The following is a 25,209-nucleotide window of genomic DNA, read 5'->3' as shown; positions in this document are numbered from 1 at the left end:
ACATCTGGCCCCCGGGCCTTGTGTTTGACATGTCTGTAGTAGAATATCTTAGCTTTGTCTACTTATCACTTTTAAATAATCAAAAAAACAGTTACTTTCAGTTTTCATGTTTTCAAATATTGTAATATAGTTATTAGCTTAAAAACAAAATTTTACATAGTTTATTTTTTAAAAAAGTAGAATGCAGAAGACTGAATTTGAAATTCAGGTTGATATAGTAACAGAATGGAATGGACTGATGAGATAATATATGTGAAAGTGAATGAAAATAATTTGATTAGTCCCGATGTACAAAACAGTCTGCATTTATCTCATTGATTTTCCAATGATGAATTGATTTGTTATATTAGCTGATAATAAATTCACATGAATTTATAATCATATGAATATTCATATGAATGTTTATATGAGAAAAAAATATTATTTGTTAAATTTATTAATATTTGTTAAATTTATTTGCCACCTATCCCATCACTGGGCTATTCTAAGCAACATAATAATAAAAAGAAAGAAAAATGAAATTAACATAAACAGAGGTAAAATAATAGAACAATAACAAAAGTAACATGACAAAATAAACAATGACAAAAGAACACAACAAGACTAATACATCAATACTATAACTAAAAAGATGGATGGGTGGAGAGCTGAGAGCAACTGGGAGAAAGTGAAATCTACCATCAATCTAGAAATCATATAGAATAGAATTCTTTATTGGCCAAGTATGCAGGTCGCATGCACAATGGTGATCCAAATGTGCTTCATTTTGCTGCCTTAGAGAGGTCTACACAGTGTTGCAGAAACTTCTGAATGTAGCAGACCTTGATAAGCCAACAGAATGGGCTGCAAGGTAGTGACCCAAAGATGGCTGCTATTTTGTAGAACCAAATGGCAACTGCTTTTGGAATTGTGCCATGTGGCTGCACAAAGAAGGAAGTTATTCCAGTGCCCTGGAAAGCCTCAGAGTTCTTCAGAAGATACATAAGGAGAAGGGAGTTTGACCTGGTAGGGTGTGAATCAGGTCTAAGACCTGGAAGGACTCAGTGGGAATGGAAAAAGGAAACCCAAGGTACGGAAAATGGAACAAGGGGCATCTCAGAAGTGGGGAAGCTTTGGGTGGGTCAGGACAGGTGGTCCTGGACCCATATTAGACCTCGAATGATCTCTCCCAGCCAAAGGCACCCCATGCTCTGCTTAACAACCCGCATTTCCCAACATTGGGTAATTAGTGAGATGTTTCACCTAGCAATTAACATGACATGCAACCATAATAGACAGGCTCCATTGAGATACTCCATATTTCAAGGAATATCTGTATAGAACTATTATTGTTAGACCATATTTTTCTCATGAATGGTAGCTTATCTGCAGTACAGAATCATGTTTAGGGTTTTTAAAAATACGAAGATGACCTGGAATAGGTTGAGAAAAGAATAACAAGACTGGTTCTCCATTCAGAAATAAGTATTAGACACAATCATAAATTAATATTATTATAGATGATGAATAAAATAATTCAACAGATTCAACAGTCTCTTTATCAATAAGGGATGGTCTCACAGAAAAGAGCTAGAAAGGACCTTTTGCTACCAGAGGAGGTAGAGGATGGATTTAACTTGATTAAAATTATAAGAAATTGGCTGTAGCTGAACACTAATAAACTCACTTTGATAGTAAGAATAGTTTGAATCACTGAACCAATTTATAAGAAATTGTGTGAATGCTGTGAAACAAATGGAAGAGAGCAGGAATAATCAAGAAACAGTTGATCAGCTGATATTTCATAAACAGCAACTTAACCTATAGGAAGGCTGGAAAGAAGTGTTTCGTATGATTCAAAAAATCTTCACCTTACTATGAATGAAAATGGAAAAATCCTAGAATAGCTTCCAAGATTCAGTATTTACCCTAATGTAGGATTAAAGATAACTTAGTGAAGTCTTGCTTCCTTGATCTTGCACAGCTGCTTGGGGTTTGACACAGTTATCTAAACAGAGAGGAACTTGTGAACGAACCTTGGCCAACTTTCATGCTGCTCTTCACCCAATTTCAAAAGCCTTTGAAAAAGGTCAGCTTAACCTTCTAATAATTGATTTAGCAAACAAGATCTTCCTGGGTTAAGGGGGGGAGGAAAGAAAAATAAGGGATAGAAGAAAGAGAAAAGAATTATAGAGAAAAATAATTATGAGGAAAAAAAGTGGGGTCTTGCTCACTTGTGACTTTTAACAATTTAAGTACTGTCAATAGTACAAGGACAGCTGAGACCTGACTTGACTCTAAAGCAATAAAAGATAGTGATGTTAATGAACTGATAGGTTAATCTGTTTGCTCTGTATTCTCTCTCTCTCTCACACACACACACACACTCACACACTTTTATTATTCATATATTATTGTATTCAGTAAGTTATCTCTCACTAGAAGACTTTAAACGGAGACTGACTGGATCTAACAGTTTACTAGGTATGACCTATTGTTCTATAGTTTTCTTATTGTAAGGGATCTTACTTTTAAAATTGAAAGTATTAAAAAATTCTGAATAACCCAAAATAATCTCTAAGTATATGTTGATATTTTAGGAGAACTAAATTTGCCTTCATTTAATTTGTATAAAAACTTTTAAGCTATGACAACATTTTCTAAAACAAAAAGAATGTCAGTTTGGTATTTGTAGAGATAAATTATTTATTTATTTATTTATGAGACTTATATACCGCTTTAAGTGCAAGCACTCTCTAAGCGGTGTACACCAGTAAGCAATGTGTATATATATATATATATATTTACATTGCCCCCAACAATCTGGGTCCTCATTTTACCTACCCCGGAAGGATGGAAGGCTAAGTCAACCTTGAGCCGGTGAGATTTGAACCACTGACCTGCTGAACACAGTCAGCTAAAGTGGCCTGCAGTACTGTTAATATAATATTCCAATGTCAAGCAGAAAAATGCTTTTCATTAAAAATGTTTTGCTAGGAAGTTTTATCAGCCAGTCTCTTTTTTAAAATCAAATGAATCATGATTAACGAACAAGCTCTCGCTCAGATTTTGGTGAACTGTCTGAGAAAAAAGGATAACTCAAATGCTTTTCTGGAAAATAAAAGTAGGTAGGGCTGTGAAGATAAAGAGATTGTTTATTTATTGTTGAAGATTTGGAATTTTTTTTCTTTGTTTTTCTGCATATGTAGGTAGTCCTCGACTTACAACCACAACTAAGTCCAAAATTTCTGTTGCTAACTGAGTCATTTGTTAAGTGAGCTTTGGTCCATTTTATGACTTTTTTTCTACAGTAAAGTGAATCACAGCGGTTATTAAGTTAGTAACACAGTTGTTAAGTGAATCCAGCTTCCCCATTGACTTTGCTTGTTAGAAGTTTGCAAAAGGTGATCACATGACCTTGGGACAATGTAACCTTCATATGACTCAATTGCAAATGTCTGAATTTTGATCACATGACCATGGAGATACTGCAATGGTCATAAGTGTAAAAAAAAAGGTCATAAATCACTTTTTTCAGTGCTGCTGTAACTTCAAATGAGCTATGTTGATGGCTACGTGTGGACTGCATGTGTAATGCAATATATGACATATATATAAACATACAGAACAGAATACACTGAGTTTTTTCTCCATGTATTCAGTTCTATCCCCCTCCTGATCTCATTAACATGAAAGGGAAGTTGTGTCTATCCAGACAGAAGAGACCTTTCTGTCACTGAGTCATGGCATAGATATCCTGAAGGTAATGACAGCATTTCCAGAAGGGCTAAGCTGCTGAGCCTTGCTGTATTTTTTGTTTCTCACAATAGATCAAGCAGGCCAAAATCTTGTTTCTAGATAGTACTTAGGGATTCACTTCAAAGTTATTCTGGGAAATGTAAGAAAAATAGTTGTTCCAGCTTTCTGGTGTATTTCATGGTATTGATTCTGCAATATAGTAGGAAATTATAAGAATGGTGAAAATTTCCTCTTGATGCTGCTCAGAGATCTGTTACGGGTACTGGGAAAAATATGATCTTAAAATATCCTTAAAGGGAGTACAGAAGTAGTAGTCAATGATGATGAATTGTCCCAGCATGTTGAGTGAGAAAATGTCATATGCTGATACCAGCCCTGTGCATGTTGTGCAGTATTTGATTAGGCTTCTGTTTTAATGTTATGTGTCAATGTTGTATTATTTATGTAATGAAGGACAAAGACACATACTTAGACTTCTTGAAAAGTGTAGCGAGTTTATAAATCAAGTCAAAAAAGTACAGCTAGTACTCTATGACCATGATTTACAACATTTTTTCTCTGGAAATCAATGTTAATTTCTGGTTTCCAGCAAAAAATGCCCCATGGTAAACAATGGGTTCACTTAATGACTATGGTGTTTGCTTAACAACCATTGTGTTTGCTTAATGACTCCTGCAAAAAAAGATTTTAAAATCACATGTGACAGTTATGACTGTCATAATCTGAATCTAAAATTGTGATTTCAATTACTGTCATAAATCAAGAACTACCTGTATGGTGAAAAGATAAAATTATATAGTTTGGGATTTGCAACATGAAGCTGTCCTACTATGAAGGGCCTAGAAAGGCATCTAGCTATTTGGTATCCTTCTGTCCAGCTGTTCACCTGACTTCGATGGATGTTCTCTCATATTAAAGTGGCAGTTAAAAGTGCTATACAAAAAACTGCCCATAAGATCATTAGAATTACCTGTAATTCCCCGGCTTATTTATGCATGTTGCTCCATTCTGGCATCCCAAGGATGTTCCCTCATAAATCTGGCATTCATTAACATCAACAGAACAATTTGGTCCCTGAAAAGAGAAGGATGGTTTATTTTCCAAATAAATTAAGGATTAAAATATGTGGATCAAGCTGATATATGATATAAAATTTCAAAAAGTACAGAGTAGTGTTTCTCAATCTTGGCAAATTTAAGATGTGTGAATTTCATCTCCAAGAATTCTCAGAGTTGAAGTCCAAACATTTTAAAGCTCCTCAAGATAGGAAAAGATTGGTATAGAGTATCCAAATTTCTCACTGTAATGTTTCCTTTATAAACACTAAACAAAACTTGGTTTTGTGACTGCGCCTTCCTTGTTCATTTAAGTACAGTGTACTTTCATTTAATTCAAAACATAGGTATACTGTAATAAAAGCTTAAAACTTGAGAATCAGCTCAGGTACAGTGAGCCCTCAAAAACTGATACTAGATATACACAGAAATGTATATTCTACTGAAAAAAATATTATACTATATACTGTATATATAGGGCCATTTGTGTGGCAGTTAAGCTATTGCTGTAATATTAGATGACCAGCATCTATTTCTAATTTTTTTTTAAAAAAAGGTTTGTCTACATGAATTAAATTGTAATTTTGTAGCAGGGGAGATCCATTAAATCTGCTTCCCCCTCCCACATTTTTCCCTAAACCATTCCCCCTTGTATATTTTTCAATTAAGAATCATCATAGCACAAACAAATGTAAGCAACTGAAAATTCTTGGGCAGGCTAGCATGAGCATATTCAATGCCTAAGGCCTCCAACACTAAGTAGTTCCCTTCTAACCACTCTTGGTATATAGCGCTTTTCAAAATAATCAGACTTTCAGCTGCCAAGTATTAAATGCAAGGGAAGGTTATGGAATTCAATAGCAGAATACAAATTTGCATGCCAATAATCCCACTTTGGCATCTCCAAGAGAAAGATCCCAAAGGGCAGGTGACCAAGAAGACCTCAGCATAAAAATCTGAAGAAAGAATTATGCAGTCTAAATTACAGTATATGGCAACTGGTCTGGACCAAGACAAATTATTCCTGGGATCAAAGACATAAGATCCACAAGCTGGCTAAACAGCAACTGAATTTTATAACTTGGATAATAGAAGTTCTGTCTCCACTGCTAACATTGTATGTTCTTGCTTTGACAACAGATGGAAATACAGCCATTTTCTCTATTGCTTTTAGAATTAGTTGCTGCTAATTGGGGGATGTGATTTATGACTGTTTATTGGAGGAGAGAATTGCACTTTATTACTTTGTATCCAGGGAAGAGGAATTTAGTTTCTGGTTTCAACTATGTAATGCCAATACTTTGTTTTTCGAATAAAAGATTCTTTAAGGTAAACAATGCCTTGAAGTTCTTTTGAAGAGTTTCATCTGTCAGAACCATGACATAAGGTGGATAAACAGATTGTGTAGTATACAATGCCTTCAATTTGTAGTCCTCTTAATACTTATGGCAATTGCTAATTTCTACCTAGTCTGCCCTATTGGCAGATATCTTCTGCACTATGTTATTCTGTTGCATAGGCATACAAACTAGTTTCTGATTTTCTTTTATCAGTTAGATTGATTCCACTGGATTGGCTGTTGTGTAAATGACAGTGCTGGTGCAAACTGCATTTTATACATTGCAAGTTATGGAAGATACTAAGAATCTTACCTGCCAATTGTTGGGACAAAGACAAAAGAAAGCATTTAGTAGGTTTATGCAGGTTCCAGAATTCTGGCAAGGGTTGCTACTACAGTGTTTTTTTAGGAAGGTCTGGAACAAAATATAAAGCAAAAATAAAGCCATTCTTTTAGCGTTATTACTTCTGGCAATTAATTAACCTTAAAGTACATAAAAGGTGTACATCATGTTACTCACCAGCTCAAGATTATGAAGTCTGCCTTCAATATTCACAATCTGCAGCAGAAAAAGAATGGTATTTAGATTAGCATAAATCTATTTGTCACTATCACATGTTACTCTGTTCTGTCCAATTTCATAATTTTAAAGAACCTACAAAGTCCCACAGCACAAACTCTTTTTAAATATATGCAAATTTTCTGTTACATTTTGACAACTTTCATGAATATTTGCAGATTTCAAGTAAAATTTATTATAACTGACTTAGGATACTGTTTCAGCAGAATCTACTTTGAGAATTTTAGTTTTTCCACAGTATGTATGTATGTATCCACAGTATGTATGTATGTATGTATGTATGTATGTATGTATGTATGTACATAACCTCAGAAAACATATACACACACACACACACACACACATCTATAATTAATGGAATAAAAGAAATATGTCTTGAATGACTATATACATACATACATACATACATACATACATATATATATATATATATATATATATATATATATATATATATATATATATGTTTAAGAAGATTAAAAACATGAATCCTGGGAATATTCATGGCAAGAAATAAAATGATCACCAGGATAACAAAAGTATAAAATTTATTAAAAAAGCGCCTAGCTTTCGCCGTCACCTGCCGGCATCCTCAGGGCTAGTGCGCCAGGGAGTGAGAATCGCTTTTAAAGGTGTGTCAAAGTCTGCGCACGACTCCTCAGCCTCGTCATCGGGCCCAATTGGTACGACTGCGCACAAATGGTCTGTTCTTTCCTATTGATTTCAATTGCGTGTTTATCATCGTCCATCCTTCTTTCTCTTGGTCTTAAGGTGGGTAGGTGAATATCTCTCTTATTATGGTGGTCTCTTCGATTCGCCTCCTCCCTTTTACATCGTTGTTATCTATACGAGTCCTCCGGAATTCTCCGGGATGCGCAGATGGGGGGTGTGATGGTCCGGTCTCCTGTGTTTTCTCCCCCTCTCCAATACCGTTCGTGGATCCACCTCCAGCTGCGCTCTGTAGTTCTTTCTCTCTCAATCCGGCCATCCTAATCCCACAAGGGGGCTTTTTCTTTCTTTCCGAACCGGTCATCATATTTTTCCCCGTATATGAGTGAACTGTCACATCCAGGGCTCCCTCTCCTCTTCCATTGGTTATGTCCTCCTTTATACAAGTCGCACCATCTCGGGTATTCATAGTACCCGAACTCTGGATTTCGGTTTCCACCACCTCCTTAACTCTTTGGGGCTGTGATGGCGTTACAGATGTAGTAGGGGTGTTCTCCAATTGTCTTTCCTCATTCGGACTGCCCCTGATCAATTGGGGGGTTGGTTGCTCCTCCTTAGGGACCACCATAATAAGAGAGACATTCACCTACCCACCTTAAGACCAAGAGAAAGAAGGATGGACGATGATAAACACGCAATTGAAATTAATAGGAAAGAACAGACCATTTGTGCGCAGTCGTACCAATTGGGCCCGATGACGAGGCTGAGGAGTCGTGCGCAGACTTTGACACACCTTTAAAAGCGATTCTCACTCCCTGGCGCACTAGCCCTGAGGATGCCGGCAGGTGACGGCGAAAGCTAGGCGCTTTTTTAATAAATTTTATACTTTTGTTATCCTGGTGATCATTTTATTTCTTGCCATATATATATATATATATATAGGTCTTTGGTTGTTCGGGTTTTCTCCCGCGTAAAATTGGAAGTGTCTTGGCAACGTTTCGACGAAGTCCCATTCATCATCTTCAGGCTGGTGTTTTCAGCTTCGTGCTTTGAGCAGCAATGTGTGGTCTTAGCTGTTTCTTTCTTTTAACTGCCAGTGGGGGTATGAACTGATTGGGTGGGAGCTTGGCTGTGTTCTGATTGGGTGGAGGTGTGTTCTGAATGGTTAGGGGCTTGGCTGTGCTCTGATTGGCTGGGGGAGTGTTCTGTTTGGACAACCAACATCTATATATAATTATAGATGTTGATATTTCAAAATAATTAAATGGTCTATTCTCCTTTACTAAAGATGAAGCCTGTCTAGAAATCGATGATAGTCTATACAGTCCTTTTAACCCTTCATTGCAGTCCTTTAACCCTAACCCAGACTTTACTTCCTCAACTACTTGAGGTGTCCTTTTTGTTCTTAAAGTAGTACTGGCCCCAAGCACCATCCAATTGTCCAATGGTTAAGACATAGACCTATTAACAAGCAATGAATTATTCTCTTTTCAATGTTTTGCAGTTAATTCAAACAATTCATTTTTTGCAGTAGTTAAAAATGGATTTTATTCTTTTTGGATGAACTATGGCAAATTAAAAAAAAGAAATGGAGAGATATCATAAACTGGTATTTGTGTGGCATAAAGTGTAGGATCTCAACCAGGACATAAAAATTATTTTGCAGGACAGCAAATTAAACAATTAATTTGGTAGTTAAATGGTGATATTTGTACTAGATTCAGAATATATAAATGATACAAAAGAGATATTAAAAAATACCTGGGACTGAAGCTGGATGATGTCACTAGAAACATTGTAATGTGTGCTTGTGACTCTTTTTAGTTCTAGAAGTTCATCTTTATTCCGTTGGATCTACATTTAGAAATAAAAGGGATAAACAATTCTCAAATGTTTAAAAATTGCAGCAAACATAATTTTCAGTGAATGAAGAGAATTTTGTCCAAGGAGAGGAAGAAATTCTTATTTTTACTCTTTATAAGCCCTGCTGTTTTAAGGATTGCTTTTGCTAGCTGTCCTCTTTTGAATGATATATTTGCAAACAATGCTCCAATACTATTAACTTCCAATCCAGGGACAAAACCTCATATGATCAGTTCATGTATTAAAAATAGATGAGGCATCATGCTGCCAGTCTTGAGTGAGGAACTCTAAACCATATATATATATATATATATATATATATATATATATATATATATATATATATATATATATATATATATATATATATATATATATATAAAGGCTCACCGCCCCAAAGCATGAAAGATGGAATGGTTCCACTGAAGTAGATCAGTAGAGGGAGGGATGGCACTCTGCCCCACCCACTAAAATGTTTGTTCAAATGAGAATACTGCAAAATCCCCCCATGTTATAACATTTGGGTATGACTCAGAGAGAGAGAGAGAGAGAGAGAGAGAGAGAGAGAGAGAGAAAGGATTGTAACACTAATGTTGGCTTAGACAGAGGTTATGTGCCCTGAGAAACTCTTGAGTAACTTGACCCTTGGAGCAGAGTCCATTATGATTCTACAGGTTCCTGGATTCTAACAAAAGACAGAGACTCGATTGGTGTAATGCTTAAATCATTTGACTAGAAACCAGGAGACTGGATTTTTAATTACACTTTAGACACAAAGACAGCTGGGTGACTCTCTCTTGACCTTTAGAAGGAGGCAATGGCAAATCACTTCTGAAAAACCTTGCCAAGAAAGTTACAGTGACTAATCCAGGCAGTTGTGGGAGGGGTGGAGGAGGAGGAGGAGGAGGAGGAGGAGGAGGAGGAGGAGGAAGAGGAGGAGGAGGAGGAATAATGTTTGGATTTTCCTGTGCAGTTTTACCCACTGTAGGGACTTTTCTAACATAGCTGGCATCTCTTCTAAACTAGGAAATGTATTTACTATATTTCTATATAAAGACATTTCTGAATTGCCATTCAGGTCAGGAAATTTCATAACATGCTTTTCAGTATTAAACACAATTAGTTAAAAAAAACATAAGACTCCAGATAGTTGATTCAAAACCCAACATAATTAAGCTATTATGAAGACTTTGTTTTCAACTCTACCACTCCATGGCCTCTGAAGCCCTCTATTCTTTCTTATCCTTCTAGTGACTGCTGCCATCCATCCCAGATGGGCATGCTTTTGAAGTTTGACACGTGTTTTGTTGGGCAGGTGGTAATGTTTTTCAATGGGAGTTGAACTACCTCAGTAAAAACATGAACTCTTGGCCAGGCACTAGTAGCATTAGATCATCCTATACTTAGGCATTGCATTTTTGAGCATGGCAAATGTTGGATAACATAGCTTTTCCAGTGACTGGAAAAATAAAGAAACCTTATTTGATCTTTCTATGACAAGTTTCAATCACTGGCTTTTGCTTTTGCTTAAAAATTATGAGGAGCTCTATTCCTCATACTATAGAATTTTCATGCGCTTCGGATTGGTTTTGCAATCTATCCAAAATGATTGTAGCTGCCTGCCAAAATAACAAAAATCAAGGCAAATAAATACATAAAAGCTGCATCACAGAAGATCAAATCTGTGGTCTGGACACTTATTGGTTGCCACAAGTCAAAGGACCTTGAGAATTTGGCGCCAGCTCTATGAATACGGCAGCTCCGATCACACTTTGCTTGCACAAGCACGAAGCCAAAGACCCCAGCCTGAAGATGATGATGGGACCTCATCAAAATGTCGCCAAGATACTCTCAATCTTATACCGGAAAAGACCCGAATATGCCAAGACCTGCATACCTATACCCGTGAAAATCTACAAAAACATATATACATACATACATACATACATACATACATACATTTATTATATAGAGAGAGAGCATAAGGAGAAAAGCGATGCTTTAGATAAAGCAAAATAAAACCACACTGAACGATATCATATGAACTAACTGGAACACCTGATGATAAAGCCTTGTGCAATCAATTGTATTAGTGCAGGCCAGTGCTTTTCAATGTTTTCACAGACTGTACCACTTTTAGGATATGGCAATATTCGAGTACCACCAGTCACCTTGTAAGGTGTCAAAAACTTGATGACCAAAAAAAGGAAAAAAGTAGTTTTTGACTTACAACAGTTTGCTTAGTAACTGTTCAAAGTTACAACGGCACTGAAAAAAGTGACTTATGACCATTTTTCATACTTATGACCACTGCAGCATTCCCAGGGTCTTATGATTTACATTCAGATGCTTGGCAACTGATTCATATTTATGACAGTCACAGGGTCCCAGAGTCAGATGATCCCCTTTTGCAACCTTCTGACAAGCAAAGTCAATGGGGAAACCAGATTCACTTAAGAACTGTGTTACTAATTTAACAATTGCAGTGATTCACTTAAGAAATGTGGCAAGAAACGTCATAAAATGGGACAAAACTCATTTAACAAATTTCTCACTTAGCAACATAAATTTTGAGCTCAGTTGTGGTTGTAAGTTGATGAGTATCTGAACACCCACTTACCATACTTTTAATGGGAAACTTGTGCCTGTTTCTCTGGCATTAATCTTTGCACTGTTCTATCCCTTTCTCTCCTTCTGCTTGACTCAAAGAAGCCAATAGATGATTGCAGGGGCTTTGAGGGTGTGTGGCTTCTGCCGTTGAAGTGGGAGCATAGGGGAGAGCATGTCAGGGTGCTAGTTGGCTATCCCCCAAAGATTCCCTAATCTTAAAACAGCTCTTGGGCGGCAACAGTTATCCAGCACCCAGCATGAGGGGCTCAGGAGAAAGAGATTCCAGCAATGCTAACTCCCAAGAATGAGGGGCTCAGAGGCACCTACAAGCAGGGGAGGGGGGCAAAGAAAAGAAATCAAACCTGATTGACAGGAAGCATAGTAACCCTACCCCTACTCCGCAGAAGGCAGATCCCCATCACCCTCAGCCCGGCAGAGGTCTTCCTGCCCCACCACTGCAGACAAAGGGGGGGCTCCAGTGAGGAGGAGGAGGGTTTAAGCAAGCTTAACAACTGAGTGGGGATCCCCCCCAAAAACAAATGTGCTTTGTGGGTAACCACATAGCATGACAGAAGTGACCGAAACCTGCTGCAACTATCCAGCAGACGGGGGGAAATAAAAACCAAACAGCCCCCCCCCCCGCTGCCAATCCTGAACAGAAATGCTCACGACAACGAAAACCTCGGACAAGAGGAAGAGCGCAGACAGGCAGGTGTCTTGCTCAGCTGATGGCTTGGGGGCGGAAAGGGGTCAACTTCATCCCCCCAAACGCTTCCCTTTCATGAAAGCAGGATGAAAACTCCAAAAAACTACAAAGAAAAAAGTTAAAACAGAAGAGTATCTCTTCTGAACAAGGAAAAAAAAAAGATCACATCCACATCCAGCTCTTGGGGGTGAAGTGGGTGATTTTTATTTTTTGTCCCATTTTGCTCTTTTAAAAAGACAGCGCACCCCCACGCCAGAAGCCGCGCGCCATCACCGTTCACCTGCTGTGCCCCTCATGGACCCAAGCCCCCCCCCGTTCCCTTCCTTTGAAACAAACAACTCTCCCCCCCGCCCAAATCCTCCCTTCTGAATTAAAACGAAAGAAAGTGAAGTTTTTTCTTTTGTGGTCTTTACATATTTAAACTGCTGGAAAGAAGTGGGGAAGAAAACCATTGCGAGACACTCCGCTGTTTTAAACTTATTTCTTTGTCATTTTTTAGAGTTTACATCCTGCTTTCATGAGAGGGCAGTATATGGGGGGGGGGTGAAACTTTCCCCTTTCCCTCCCCAAGCCACAGCTGAGCAAGACACCTGCCTGCCCACCCGGGCTCCTCCTCCTGTCTGAGGTTTTTGTTCATGAGCATTCTGTTGAGGATTCGCAGCAGGGGAGGGGCTGGTTTTTATTTCTCCCCCATCTGCTGGCTGGATGCAGCAGATTTTGGTCGCTTCTATCATGATGGGAGGTTACACACAAAGCACATGTTTTGGGGGGATCCTCACTTCGGTTGCTGTTTGCTTAAACCCTCTTCCTCTACCTCACCAGACCCCCCTTTGTCTTCAATAGTGAAGCAGGAAGACCCCTGCCGGGCTTGGAATGATGGGGATCTGCCCTCTATGGAGTAGGAGCAGGGTTACTATGCTCCCTGTCAATCAAGTTTGATTTCCTTTCTTTTCCCCCCTCCCTACCTGCCTCCCCTGCTTGTAGGTGCCTCTGGCCCCTCATTCTTAGAGGTTAGCATTGCCGGCATCTCTTTCTCATGAGCCCCTCGTGCTGGGTAACTGTTGCCACCCAAGAGCTGCTTTAAGGTTGGGGAATCTTTGGGAAGGATAACCAACTAGGACTCTGACATCTCCCCATGCCCCCACTTCAACTACAGAAACTGTACCATCCAAAGCCCCTGAAATCACCTATTGGCAATCGCATGTTGCTCCGAGGAGGAATGGTGGAGGCAAATGGGCAGAGGCAGGAGGCTCAGGGAGAAGGAGGTGTGGCTAAGGGTAGGAGGCAAAAGATCCTAGACCCGCTGCTTATCAGCTGTAGCTGCACATGCCAATCCTGGACTCTCAGCAAAACCTAGGCAAACCTCATGCAGCTGCAGCTGAATCTCCGCCCTAAGATTGCCTGCAGCTGCCTGCCACCCCCCAAGGTCGCTGTCGATCAGGTGGAGCAGTGCACACCGATCCTGGCCTCTCAGCAGAGTCCTGGCAATACCTCACACAGCTTCAGCTGACTGTCCCAAAGGCCTGTGCGGCACTGCCGCCGCGCCTCCTCATCCACTTTTACACTTTTTTAAACACTTTTTGTTTTACAGTGTTTTTCAACCCATCATACACCTACCACCTGCCAGGTGTCGAAGTACCACCAGTGATATGTGTACCACCGGTTGAAAAGCCCTGGTGTAGGCAATGTATTTTACTGCCAATGGAAATGTTACTATTCCTGCATAATTGGTATCTATATGTGGTTTGGAGATATTTTAGCTATTATTTAGTTATCAATATAATGTATTCTGAAATTTTTGATATACAGCAATATAACTATTTTAAATACCTAAATATGATGTTTGAAATAATTGTCCTGATTATGCACTGGACTCCTTTCATTAACTATATTATTTATGTGTTATAAAAATATAATATATAAAAGTAATCTATGAATTATAAAAATAAATAAAATCTATGGATTATCCTATTTGGGGACCAAATTATTTAATCTGGGACCAAATTAAAAACTTCTTTAGATAATATCTTTATCTTAAAAAGCAGCATTTAATTGATGGGAGTATATATGAATCATCACGTATCAACATATTTAAATCTGATTTTCTGAATCCTCTTTGAATGTTATTGAAGAATTGGATTTAGATAGTAATGAACAACATTGTAAACAGATCCAAATCATTACCTGACTAAAAACATCAGCAAGGTCTTCTTCATTAAGTTTGATTCTGCCCTGTGATCCAGTTCTGAACTCAATATTCTTGGTAGAGCCTGTGTGGAAGACTAAATTGCCCCCTTCAGATGACATGCGAGGCCTGATATGTCAAAGGGAAGAACATGGAACATTGTAAAGATTTAATGAAGCTACATAGTTTATTCTATTCCTATGGCAGGTTTTTTCTGTATCTATATGAATTCAAGCAAGCTGTAATTAAAATGTCAAGAATGGTACTCACTGTGCCTGATTAATGTTCCTTTTAGGTCTATTTTTTTCACCAGAATCAGATCCATGGTTTTTCCCAAAAATCATTAATAATGTCACCAGGGTCCAAGGAAGAAAGCTTGGACACTTCATCCCTCACTTCTAGCCTTCCTGGACCTGTGCAGTCAGTTAAAGTGAAATTTGTATTATCTTCAAGGATTAATCCTATGTCAAGTGTACTTTGCTCTTGAAAAAGTCTTCGCATGTGCTTATTCAGCACTCTTTCTCTCCTGTCTTTCTTAATTAGGAGTGTTAGAGGCGATTTACTTGCTATAAAGGAATAGTTGTCTAGCAAGTTCTAGATCACATTTTTATGCATTTCTAGATCATATTTTCATGCATAAATTTTAAAAGTAAATCAACAGTCTTCCAAGACTTCTCTTGGGAAAATACTGGAATGTTAGTTCCTACTTTCTAATGGTGTGATACACATACACATTATTATATTGTCCCTTGAGAATTACAGCTTGGTTTTATCTAATTTGTACTTGCCTCATGTTTTTGCTATTCACTGGAAATTCGCTTGGGTTCATCACAATGAGGAAAAAATCCTGATTAAAAAGAGGTTTTATATGTGAGTGTGAGACAATAATCATAATATTTATAATAAGCATACAAAATGATAGAATATTAACAATTTATTAATAATTTTCAATTGATACCTATGAAGGATTGTCTGTGGCAAACACAGCTCAGAAGGAGGCAGAAATTTGAATAAAACTGAGGTATTATTAGAATTCATATTAAGCATGTGAGGTTAGTTCAGAAAAGCACATCCAGGTACATAGGTTACATTAGTGGAATTTTACAAGGTTGAAATTATTTCTCTCCTCCGTTTGCTCTGTGGAAAACTAGAGAAGGAAGTGTTTGTCACACTGCCTCTCCTTCTATGGACTGATACATCTTTTGCATGGTTTTCTTCATATAGCTCTCTCTCATGTCTCCCAAATACAATTTCACACACCATTACAATTCAACAACTGTAACAACTGTAAAAATATGTTAAAAAGTGTTTCCTGATCACCATTGTTAAAACTGATGAAGTATTGACCTTATTCTGACTTAGCTTTGTAATGTTCATCTCTAACCAGGCCCAGTGTTATAAGGTATCATGAAGTCATAATATCAATATCTATTTCCTAACTAGATCATATAACGCGAAACAAAATCCTGAGGGCTTAAATGGAAAAATAAATTATATCATTGAAACAGGGTATAGGGACTGCACGTGGCTTTAGAAAAGCACAAATATGAATTGAAATAGATGGAGAATTTCCCTCTTACTTGTGCCAAAATATTTGGTTTGCAAATACTGGTAGAAATCTAAATTTGCAGGGAGAGAGAGCCAAGGACAAGGAAAAAAGCTACCACATTTAGGGAAGCCTAATTATACAATGGACAATGAGATGTTAGTGGGAAAGAAACTGAAAAATAAAGGGATCTTTGGAGTGGAAAATTGTGTGTCGATATGCATGTAGATCAAGCACATCTAAAAATATCCTCCAATGAGAAGCATAAAGTTCACCAGTACTTCCGGAGGCACTACATCAGACGGGCATTAATAGATGTATGGATCAAAATTCGATGACAGAACTACAGGCAGGTCCCTAATTGGATCTCAACATTAGAAATGTACATACACCCAAGGTTTATTCAGTTGGGGAAAGTAATAATCTATAAAAACATATTAGACGAGAGAGGAGAATTAAAATCGAGGAAGAATCTCCAAGATGCAGGGATAGAATTAGAATGGTGGGCATACCTCCAACTATAAGCAAGATACAGGCAAGATAAAAAAGAGTGGGGTATAAAGATAGAACCGATAGAACTAGATAAAATTTTATTAGGTCCCGAGGATAAAATGATTTAAAAAATATATCATTTTCTTTTGGAGCAGACAATGTATGAAGAACAGGTTAAGGAGACCATGTTAATTTGGAGTAGGGATTTTGGTTTTAGTATCAACCTACATATTTTGCAAGAACTGTGAGAAAGGAATAGGAAACTCACTTTAGCTACTTCATATAAGGAAAATCTTTACAAGATGTTCTATAGATGGCATTTCCCACCCGTAAGGTTAGCCAAAATGGGTTCAAACATCTCACCCCTATGCTGGAAATGTAAAACAGCATTAGGTTCATACTACCATATGTGGTGGGAATGCCCAAAGATCCGTGAGTATTGGAACAGGACACGAAACTGGTTGAGGGATATATTAACACTGGACTTAGAGTTAAAACCTGAACTCTTCTTGTTGGGAATAACAACAGAAAAATATGACAAGGGAACAATCTATCTACTGCTACACATCCTGACTGCAGCTAACCTTGCTTTAGCGCAAAAATGGAAGAGCAAGGAAATTCCCACAGAGGAAGAGTTAATACATAAAATATTAGCATGTACGGAAATGGACAGGCTCACAATGATATTAAAAGATAAATGTGGATCAGTTTATTATGAAACCTGGGATAAATTTTACCGCTGGATAAATTTGAAGAGGACAGTAGGGATTAAAGACGAATGTTAAGATAGAAATATATGTTATTTTAGAACAAGTATTGTATATAAAACTTAGATGTATATGTAGAGATGAATAATTGATTGTAAAAAATGGAATAATCTGATAAAAATGTATATACTGGAATGTCACGTCAAATCCAATGTTTGTTTGTTTTTAATTGTATTATAAATAAAATTTGTAAAAAAAAAAATATCCTCCAAGTTTTTTTAAAAAAATACCTCTACTGGTTAACTTTTCATTGTTTAATTATTCTCATTCCTTTTAATCTTTGTAGAAGCAAACTATTATAGCATGCCAATGATTAAAGGTGATTCAACAACAGATTGTGATGTATTAAACATTAGCCTTTTTTTTTTTTTTTACAATTTCAGAAATTTCTAACTTCTGTAGAAGATGGGCTAGGCACAAGTAAGAGAGACCTGATGGCCATGTTATTATTGGCAGAGTATTAGAAGAAGAGTGAGGATTAATCTACAACAATGTTTCTCAACCACGGCAATTTGAAAATATATAGACTGCTAGCTGGGGAATTTTGGAGAGAAGGTTCACACATCTTCAAGTTGTCATGGTTGAGAAACATCTTTAATTAATAAAGTTGCAACTAAAAATAATCAAATAAAAAGTAAACATATTGTACATACAGTATTGTCATTAAATAATGATTTTATACTACAGTAAAACAAGAATATAAGAACGTATTACAGGTCAGGTCATTGATTATCTACCATAGTTTTGTACAGTGAAACTAATTGTCAGCAATTTTCCAGGATTCATATACACCAGAGATTTCTTCAGTCTTATCTAGACATACTAAAGAAAAAGCATGGGATATTGTGTGGGGAAATCAGATGTGATTTTATCTAGCTACTGCCCTTCCACTAATTTAACAATAGTTTGTAGTTATATTAACAAGATGTTTTAATACTACTTGTATAATACATTATTAATGTAGCTCAGTGGTGAAATACCGACTTTCCTCTAAAAAATTAAATCGATGGCACTTCCAACTAAAAGGTACATGTAGCAGGTTATGGAGAGCTATTACTAGTCAGCAAATATTGACATTATTTTTTTAATCTAATATATTTATCTATAAATTAGACAAATAGTCTGATGAAATAGAACAGTGGAAATGTTTATATTGTGAACATGTTTTCTGGGAAAGTTGGGAAATGTAACACAATAGATATAGAGATTGGAGAAAGCTGGAGGAGACTATTGTACAAGGTTAAGTTTGGTTTCAAATCTGCTTTTTGGAATGCAGGTTCTAGGTTAACATATCTCATTGTCATGTAGATGTGTAAGGAAATAGGAAGAAGTAACTAAAACGTATAAGTAAGAACTAAGAGTGCATATGTGTTAATACCACATTACAATACCAGTTTTAATACTTTAAAATGCCTTGGTAAAGCCACATTTGGAACACTGCATCCAGTTTTGGTCACCATGATGTAAAAAAGAGCAGAGAAGAGCAACAAAGATGATCAGGGGACTGGAGGCTAAAACATATAAGGAAATATAAGGGAGGATATTCTGAATCCAGAGTTGATAGCTTGTTTGTTTTAATCTATAGCTTTTAAAAGTTCAGCTAAACTTGTATTTAAGAATGCAAACATCATCTTTCTACCCATCTCTTTTCCCCCACTACAAAACAAATCAATTTTTGTATATACTCCTGCAAGGTTTGCAACTTTTATTCGTAACAATATTTTAGGAATTTGAACAACTGGAATATATTTGATTTTCTTGGTAATACCTTGAATCTTAATATTCTATGAGATGCATAGACAAAAAATGCTAAGTCTATAAAAATTAAAAGAAGGCAGATATATAATCGGGAGCATTTCGTTTTGTATTCTTCCTCATTCTAGGTTATAAAAATAGTATGGATATACTAAGTTTTTGAAAATATTTTAAGATGTTCATCATATTGGATATATGCTAAATGCTATCATACTGAAGATATACTTTAAAAAGGAATTAACGTTATCCTGCCATATCAGCTATTTTGATATTCTATTGAGTACTATGTCTAAATAAGAATTTAAAATGAAACAGAGAGAGAAAATGAGTTAACACAAAGACAATCTGAATTCATGGGTCTGGTTTGAAGCCATACTGTTTTCACTGAGATTTCACTGCATGAATTCTCTGATGGTTTCCCTCATGTTTTCTGGAGGAAGTGGAGCCACAATACTGTAGTTTATTAGGACTCTTTGATTCCTATATAAGTATGGTGAAGACAAATTCATTTCCAGATTACTCAATAAATTCCTCGTATCTTTAACATACCATTAATTTAGTTTGAATTAAATCTACTTTAAAACACATAATTATAGGAATCTTTTTTTAGTATGTGAAGCTTATGTTAATTTTCAAGCATATTTACTGAATACCTCTGTGTATTGTACTTACCTTCAGCAGTAACATGTTCAATATAGTAATTGGGTTTATTCAAGAAGATGGGCTAAAAAAGATGATACAGTAACCTTTTGTGCCTTTGAAATGTTATAGATAAAATAAATTTTCAAATCATAAACTCCTCTTCCCCCCTTTTCCTCCCCAGAGTATTTTTCAAGGCAGATATTGAGGGCATATGTGTATATGCAGAACTTCAGACGGATTGTGAATTATTCCTTCCCAAAGATAGAAGCTATCACATTGACAAAAGTTTAATTATATATACTCCTACCACTCTATAGCAGGTGTTTTGAAGAATAAGCATATATTCAAGCTTGCATACTATATGCTCACAGTCCTATCAATAGAATTCCAGGTGCTATTATAGCACTAATGTCCTCTATGAACCTTTCTCCCTTGTCTGAAAAGCGTTTACATTATAACTATTCAGAAACCAGACCTCTTGAACACTCATACAGTACTAAATAAGGGTTATAAGAATGTAGAAAGCAAGATTCAGTTTCTTTGATGACTTTGCACCTAAACAAATGGTTATTTCCTACTATATCTAGTCATGCTTTATAATTATTAATTATTTTTAAATCTTCAGAATAAGATTCTTTATTTTTTCACTAACAACTGTGTCAATTCGGGGTTTTTTTTAAACCGAAATGTTGTTTTTGTAGTTGTCATTATTCTGAATTCCATAAGAGGCACATACATTGGTAATAATGAAACACTGGATCTACTAGTAAATCTGTGCTGAGGTCAGAATGTGTTTGTCCTTTACTTTAAATAAAAAATTCTGAGATTGAAAAGCCTGCTCTTTTATTTTTATAATTACAGATGCTATTAACTGAACTTAGGGAATTAGACATGCAGAGATTCTATGATATATAGATTTACTTCAAAAAAATTAAGTTGAGTTGTATCTTTATCAATCTTTTCCTTAAGGAAATTTGAAAATTGCAGTTTGGATCCAACATAAAGTAGATGTTTCTAACAATAAATTATGAAACTACAATTCTAGAATTTCTTTGGAAGAAACAGTGATAAAGTATATTAAGAATAAAAGAATAGTTTTTCAAGACATTAAAAGCAATTTAATATTTGCCTTTAATTTTTTTTATTTAAAAACATTTATAGTCCACCACTGAGCTTGGGTTTAAGAGTATTTAAAATGACATATTAACTAAACAATTTCTATTTTTTCATAAATTCAGGATCCAATATTCATAAATTAAAATACTAACACAAGACTTTCAGTAAAACCTTCTATTTCCACAAATAGTAAAACAGACATACATTTGACAATTATTTATTTTATAAACAAAGATGAGCTTCCATACAAATAGACCATGTAGTAAGATTCAATCCTCTTCCAAGGAAGAAATCCATATTCTGATGTAGTATATTGTTTCCAGAAAGTTCACTTGAACAATTCATCATTTACTGATAGGTTCAATGAGAAATGAAATTAATTTAGCAACCACAAACACGCTGAGACTGTTTCCAAGTAGACGGTAAGACTGTTTTATGGTAATGTTTTCAGGAAAATCTAAAACAAAAATTATTATTTTTTTAAAAAAAGAGAAAACTTATTTTTTCATCCATATGAAATATCTTAATTCCAAAGGTAAAATGTTATTGCTATTATTTTGACAGTGAAATCTATAAAGGTTTAGTCATAAATAGACAGTTAACTTCAATGACTTATATTCTAAGGCCAGTGAATACAGAACTGCAGTCCTCTTTGACTTGATAAGCAAGATAACTGAACTCAACATAAATTACCTCTGAGTGGACATATGCCGTCTTAGCAGAAAGCAACAAAACCTTGGCTTGGAAACTAAGAAGAGCTAGTCTGCTTAATGCTCAATGGGAGACCACCTGGATTATAGACTAGACTGAAAAACCAACCAACCAACAAACCCAAACACACTATTACAGAAGAAAGCAAAGACAACCTCCTGTACTGTTGCCAAGAAAACTATTTTTATATAGACACCAAGCACTAAGCTTGAGTTGAGAATATCTTGAGCTTTTCAGACAGATACAGAACTTGCAAACATTCTGTTTCTTGGTATTCTCTATAACTTATAACATTATCAGAAATGTGGAAGAATCCTTCAACTGAAATAATTGCCTGGGGTTTTGTTTTGTTCTTTTTTTAATAATTACTGGTATTTAACTGCCAACACAAATAATATCTGAACCATGAAATATGGATTACTCCGACCAAGCATGATTATTTCATGATATTTAATCCACTAAGCATTCAGCGTTATTCTTTGGCATGGTAAAGTGTGGTTCTTTTAAGAACTTTGCTATTTTAGGGAACATCTTGTCTTTCTTGCTTTTCACTATTATTTAGCAAAGATTTTTTTCCCCCTCATTTAAAGTGTTTTTCCTCCTGGTTACATTCATGTCCACTGAACTGTGGAGAAATTGGATTCCAGCATGACCTCAGTACTAAATGGTATGCTCTACAAAATCTGTCACTTGGAAAAGGGAAAAATCTGTCTCAAGCCTGTATGTCAACATCTCTCTTCTTTTGTATTCTGACCCAGCCATTATCCAATTTAATGCCTTCCTGATGTATCTGACCATTATCTGTATAATGCTCTGCTTGCAGGCAGCCAGGCATATTTTAAGTGCACCAGGTTGAAGAAAGCTAAGCTAGCCTTGGGGAAAAAAACATTAGCAGTAGAAGCATTTTCTGAATAATCTGATGTCATCTTTCTGAAAGCTAGTCACAGATGCATAGACATCTAATTGAACAATGTTATTTCAGCAGCCTTAGAAGACTGATTTTATTAATGAAAATAAGATAATTAGAAGAGTATATAACTTCCGCTCCTCTGTGTGCTTCTTTCACATATAAAAACAACCAAAATACAGAGAGCATGTAGACCACTATGTGCATTTTATAATATACTACAAATACAGAATTTAAAATCTTTGGTCCCATAGAAGAAATGTATTATATTCAAAGTTCATGAGTACAAACAACTTAAGAATAAATTCAAGAAGTGTTTTGCCTGCTGAAGAATATATAACCTACCATATGCAATATACTTGCCTATACAATTCAAGAAGTGTTTTGCCTGCTGAAGAATATATAACCTACCATATGCAATATACTTGCCTATACACCAAAATTTTGATTCCAGAATACTCCCAAAATTGGGTTCAGTTTTCCACAGAGCAGAACTTGGATTTATAAAAAAAAATCATGAGTTTTAAATGATGACATAAAAGTTTACAGTTTTTCACTTTTTCTGTACACATTTCCAGTAGGTAGTAAATTGCAATGCCTAGAAATTGCCAATGATTGTCATATATTGTATCTTTTAAGCTAAAAACTGTTAGTAGCATGGAAGAAACAAACAATTCTGCTAATGCAAGAAAACGTGAGGTATGTGAAAAACAAGTTTGTGAATGAAAGGAAAAAAAAAATATTTCTCTGCTTGGTTACAATTTTGCAGTTCAGCTTATTTGTAGTGGCCTATTTTTCTTGGAATTCTGGTTGCAATTTCACAAGTAGGTTTATATACAGATTAATTTATACATGAGTATGTATTTCATTTGAGCTTCTGGCGTGTACACATTTCTAAATATTACTTATGTTTGTATTTAAGAAATACCGAACACATACCAAATTTAGGGGGAAATCCATGCAGATTTGCTATTTCTCTTGGAGTAAAATACCGCAGTTGAAGCATTGATAGATTCTTAAGCTTTTCATCTTCAGACAAATCATCAAAAGATTTAAATACGGATTCAAGCTGTAGAAAAGGGTTTGGGAAATCGTTCATGATGTATGACTGAAGTATAACATTTTTATTTACATCCACTATTTTGTCATCCATCAACATGATTTGCAAGGCTCCATAACCCTAACAGAGCTGAGCTGAAACACTGTCTAAGTCAGAGATATCTGCAGGACCTGATGCTTTTGACAGATGGAAACAGCTTCAAGCGACAAATACCACCCATAACATCAAGATGCATGCACACAAGAGACGCAATTTGAGGACCTGTAGCCTGGTGGTCCTTTGCCCGCTTCACTTATCTGTGGTCCCCTCTGATCTGGTTCCCTTTGACTTTAGGGTATGACAAAAGCAAAGACAAATGACCTGAAAGCCAGCTGCCCAATACAAGCAACAACAAAATAAAACTATCTACATTTTTCTTAATATGGGAAGGATGAAATAAAAATGTCTTTCTTCTTATGCTAAGTTACTGATAAATGATGCTGGGAAATGTAATCACATGACATTTGGAGAGGAGCAGGTTATCTATTTTCGATTTACATTTATTCATTGTAGATTTGGTTTTCACTGCAATCTTTTACTTATGGCTCTATTTAATTCTATTAATAAATGCAGATTTATTCCTTAAATGCATAGTTGGCTTTTATTTATCATCTTAGTGATTCATGCACATTAATATGCAATTGCAATTTTCCTTATCGGTTCTGTTTTCATAGTATTGATTTGAATTTTTTTAAAAAAACAACAACAAAATTACTACATTTGTAGATAGTTTTGTACTGAATCTGTACTATTAACTTTAAAAGATATATTTTACACTGATGATATCATAGGAATAAACATTTCCAGAAAAATCTGATGAGTGGTATAGAAAAAAAGTGGATTAAAAATATAATGATGATATTTCAAAATCATTGCCTATGCAAATCTGAGAAACTGGAAAAAAAACTTTGCAAATACGAATTTCTTTGTACAATCAGTTTCTATTAACCAATTTTTCTTTCTCACTCAAAATCAGTACAAGTTTTATAGGTATTCCTGACATTATAATATCAATTGGGATCAGAACTGCCATTTCTACACAACAGATGTAAAGGACTACATTGCTAACTGACAGCAATTCCAGCAGGCCCAGCTGCCATTATTAAGTGAGGATTATGTGGGTTATTAGCTGAGGACTTAATTTTAAGCTCAAAGTGAGTATACTATGTTCCTGCTGCAATTAAGATTCTTCAGGCCAAGTTGCTAGCACAGCTTCTTTAACGGGAATTAACATTCTGCTCAGATCTCACTTCAATGTTGCAATCATGAGTGCAGAGATCATGTGATTATGGGGAAGAGCGTGACAGCCAGAACCCTGAAGGCGAGTCATGAAACCCCTTTGTTAGTGCCATCACAAATTTGAACAGTTGCTAAATGAGTGATTATGATCTGAAGACTATCTATATACATTTTTCATAAATATGAATGA

At 36.0% G+C, this 25,209-nt stretch overlaps 1 protein-coding gene across 8 annotated transcripts in view; it reads right to left on the bottom strand.

The window, feature by feature from the left end:
• The window catches only part of LOC120302794 (tRNA (cytosine(38)-C(5))-methyltransferase-like), a 231,552-nt gene that overhangs the window by 186,435 nt on the left and 19,908 nt on the right, over positions 1-25,209 (bottom strand). For 4 of the 8 annotated variants that reach the window (XR_005555217.1, XM_039331729.1, XM_039331730.1 and 1 more), the window contains exons 1-8: positions 23,621-23,692; positions 15,534-15,592; positions 15,016-15,158; positions 14,745-14,874; positions 9,143-9,235; positions 6,653-6,691; positions 6,446-6,547; positions 4,709-4,812 (exon numbers count right to left, since the gene is read on the bottom strand). Coding sequence is in view for 7 of the 8 variants with exons in the window: in XM_039331729.1 (XP_039187663.1) it covers positions 4,709-4,812; positions 6,446-6,547; positions 6,653-6,691; positions 9,143-9,235; positions 14,745-14,874; positions 15,016-15,134 (587 nt within the window). In the remaining variant the exon portion in view is untranslated. Of the gene's footprint in view, positions 1-4,708; positions 4,813-6,445; positions 6,548-6,652; positions 6,692-9,142; positions 9,236-14,744; positions 14,875-15,015; positions 15,159-15,533; positions 15,593-20,773; positions 21,521-23,620; positions 23,751-25,209 lie in introns of those variants that run through there. The other 4 variants (XM_039331733.1, XM_039331735.1, XM_039331736.1 and 1 more) reach the window with 2 other exon arrangements.

This window comes from Crotalus tigris, unplaced genomic scaffold (genome assembly GCF_016545835.1).
Source record: "Crotalus tigris isolate CLP2741 ecotype Arizona unplaced genomic scaffold, ASM1654583v1 scf7180000024437.13266115, whole genome shotgun sequence".
NCBI classification, from domain to species: domain Eukaryota; kingdom Metazoa; phylum Chordata; class Lepidosauria; order Squamata; family Viperidae; genus Crotalus; species Crotalus tigris.
This window is presented reverse-complemented; position numbering and strand designations above follow the sequence as displayed.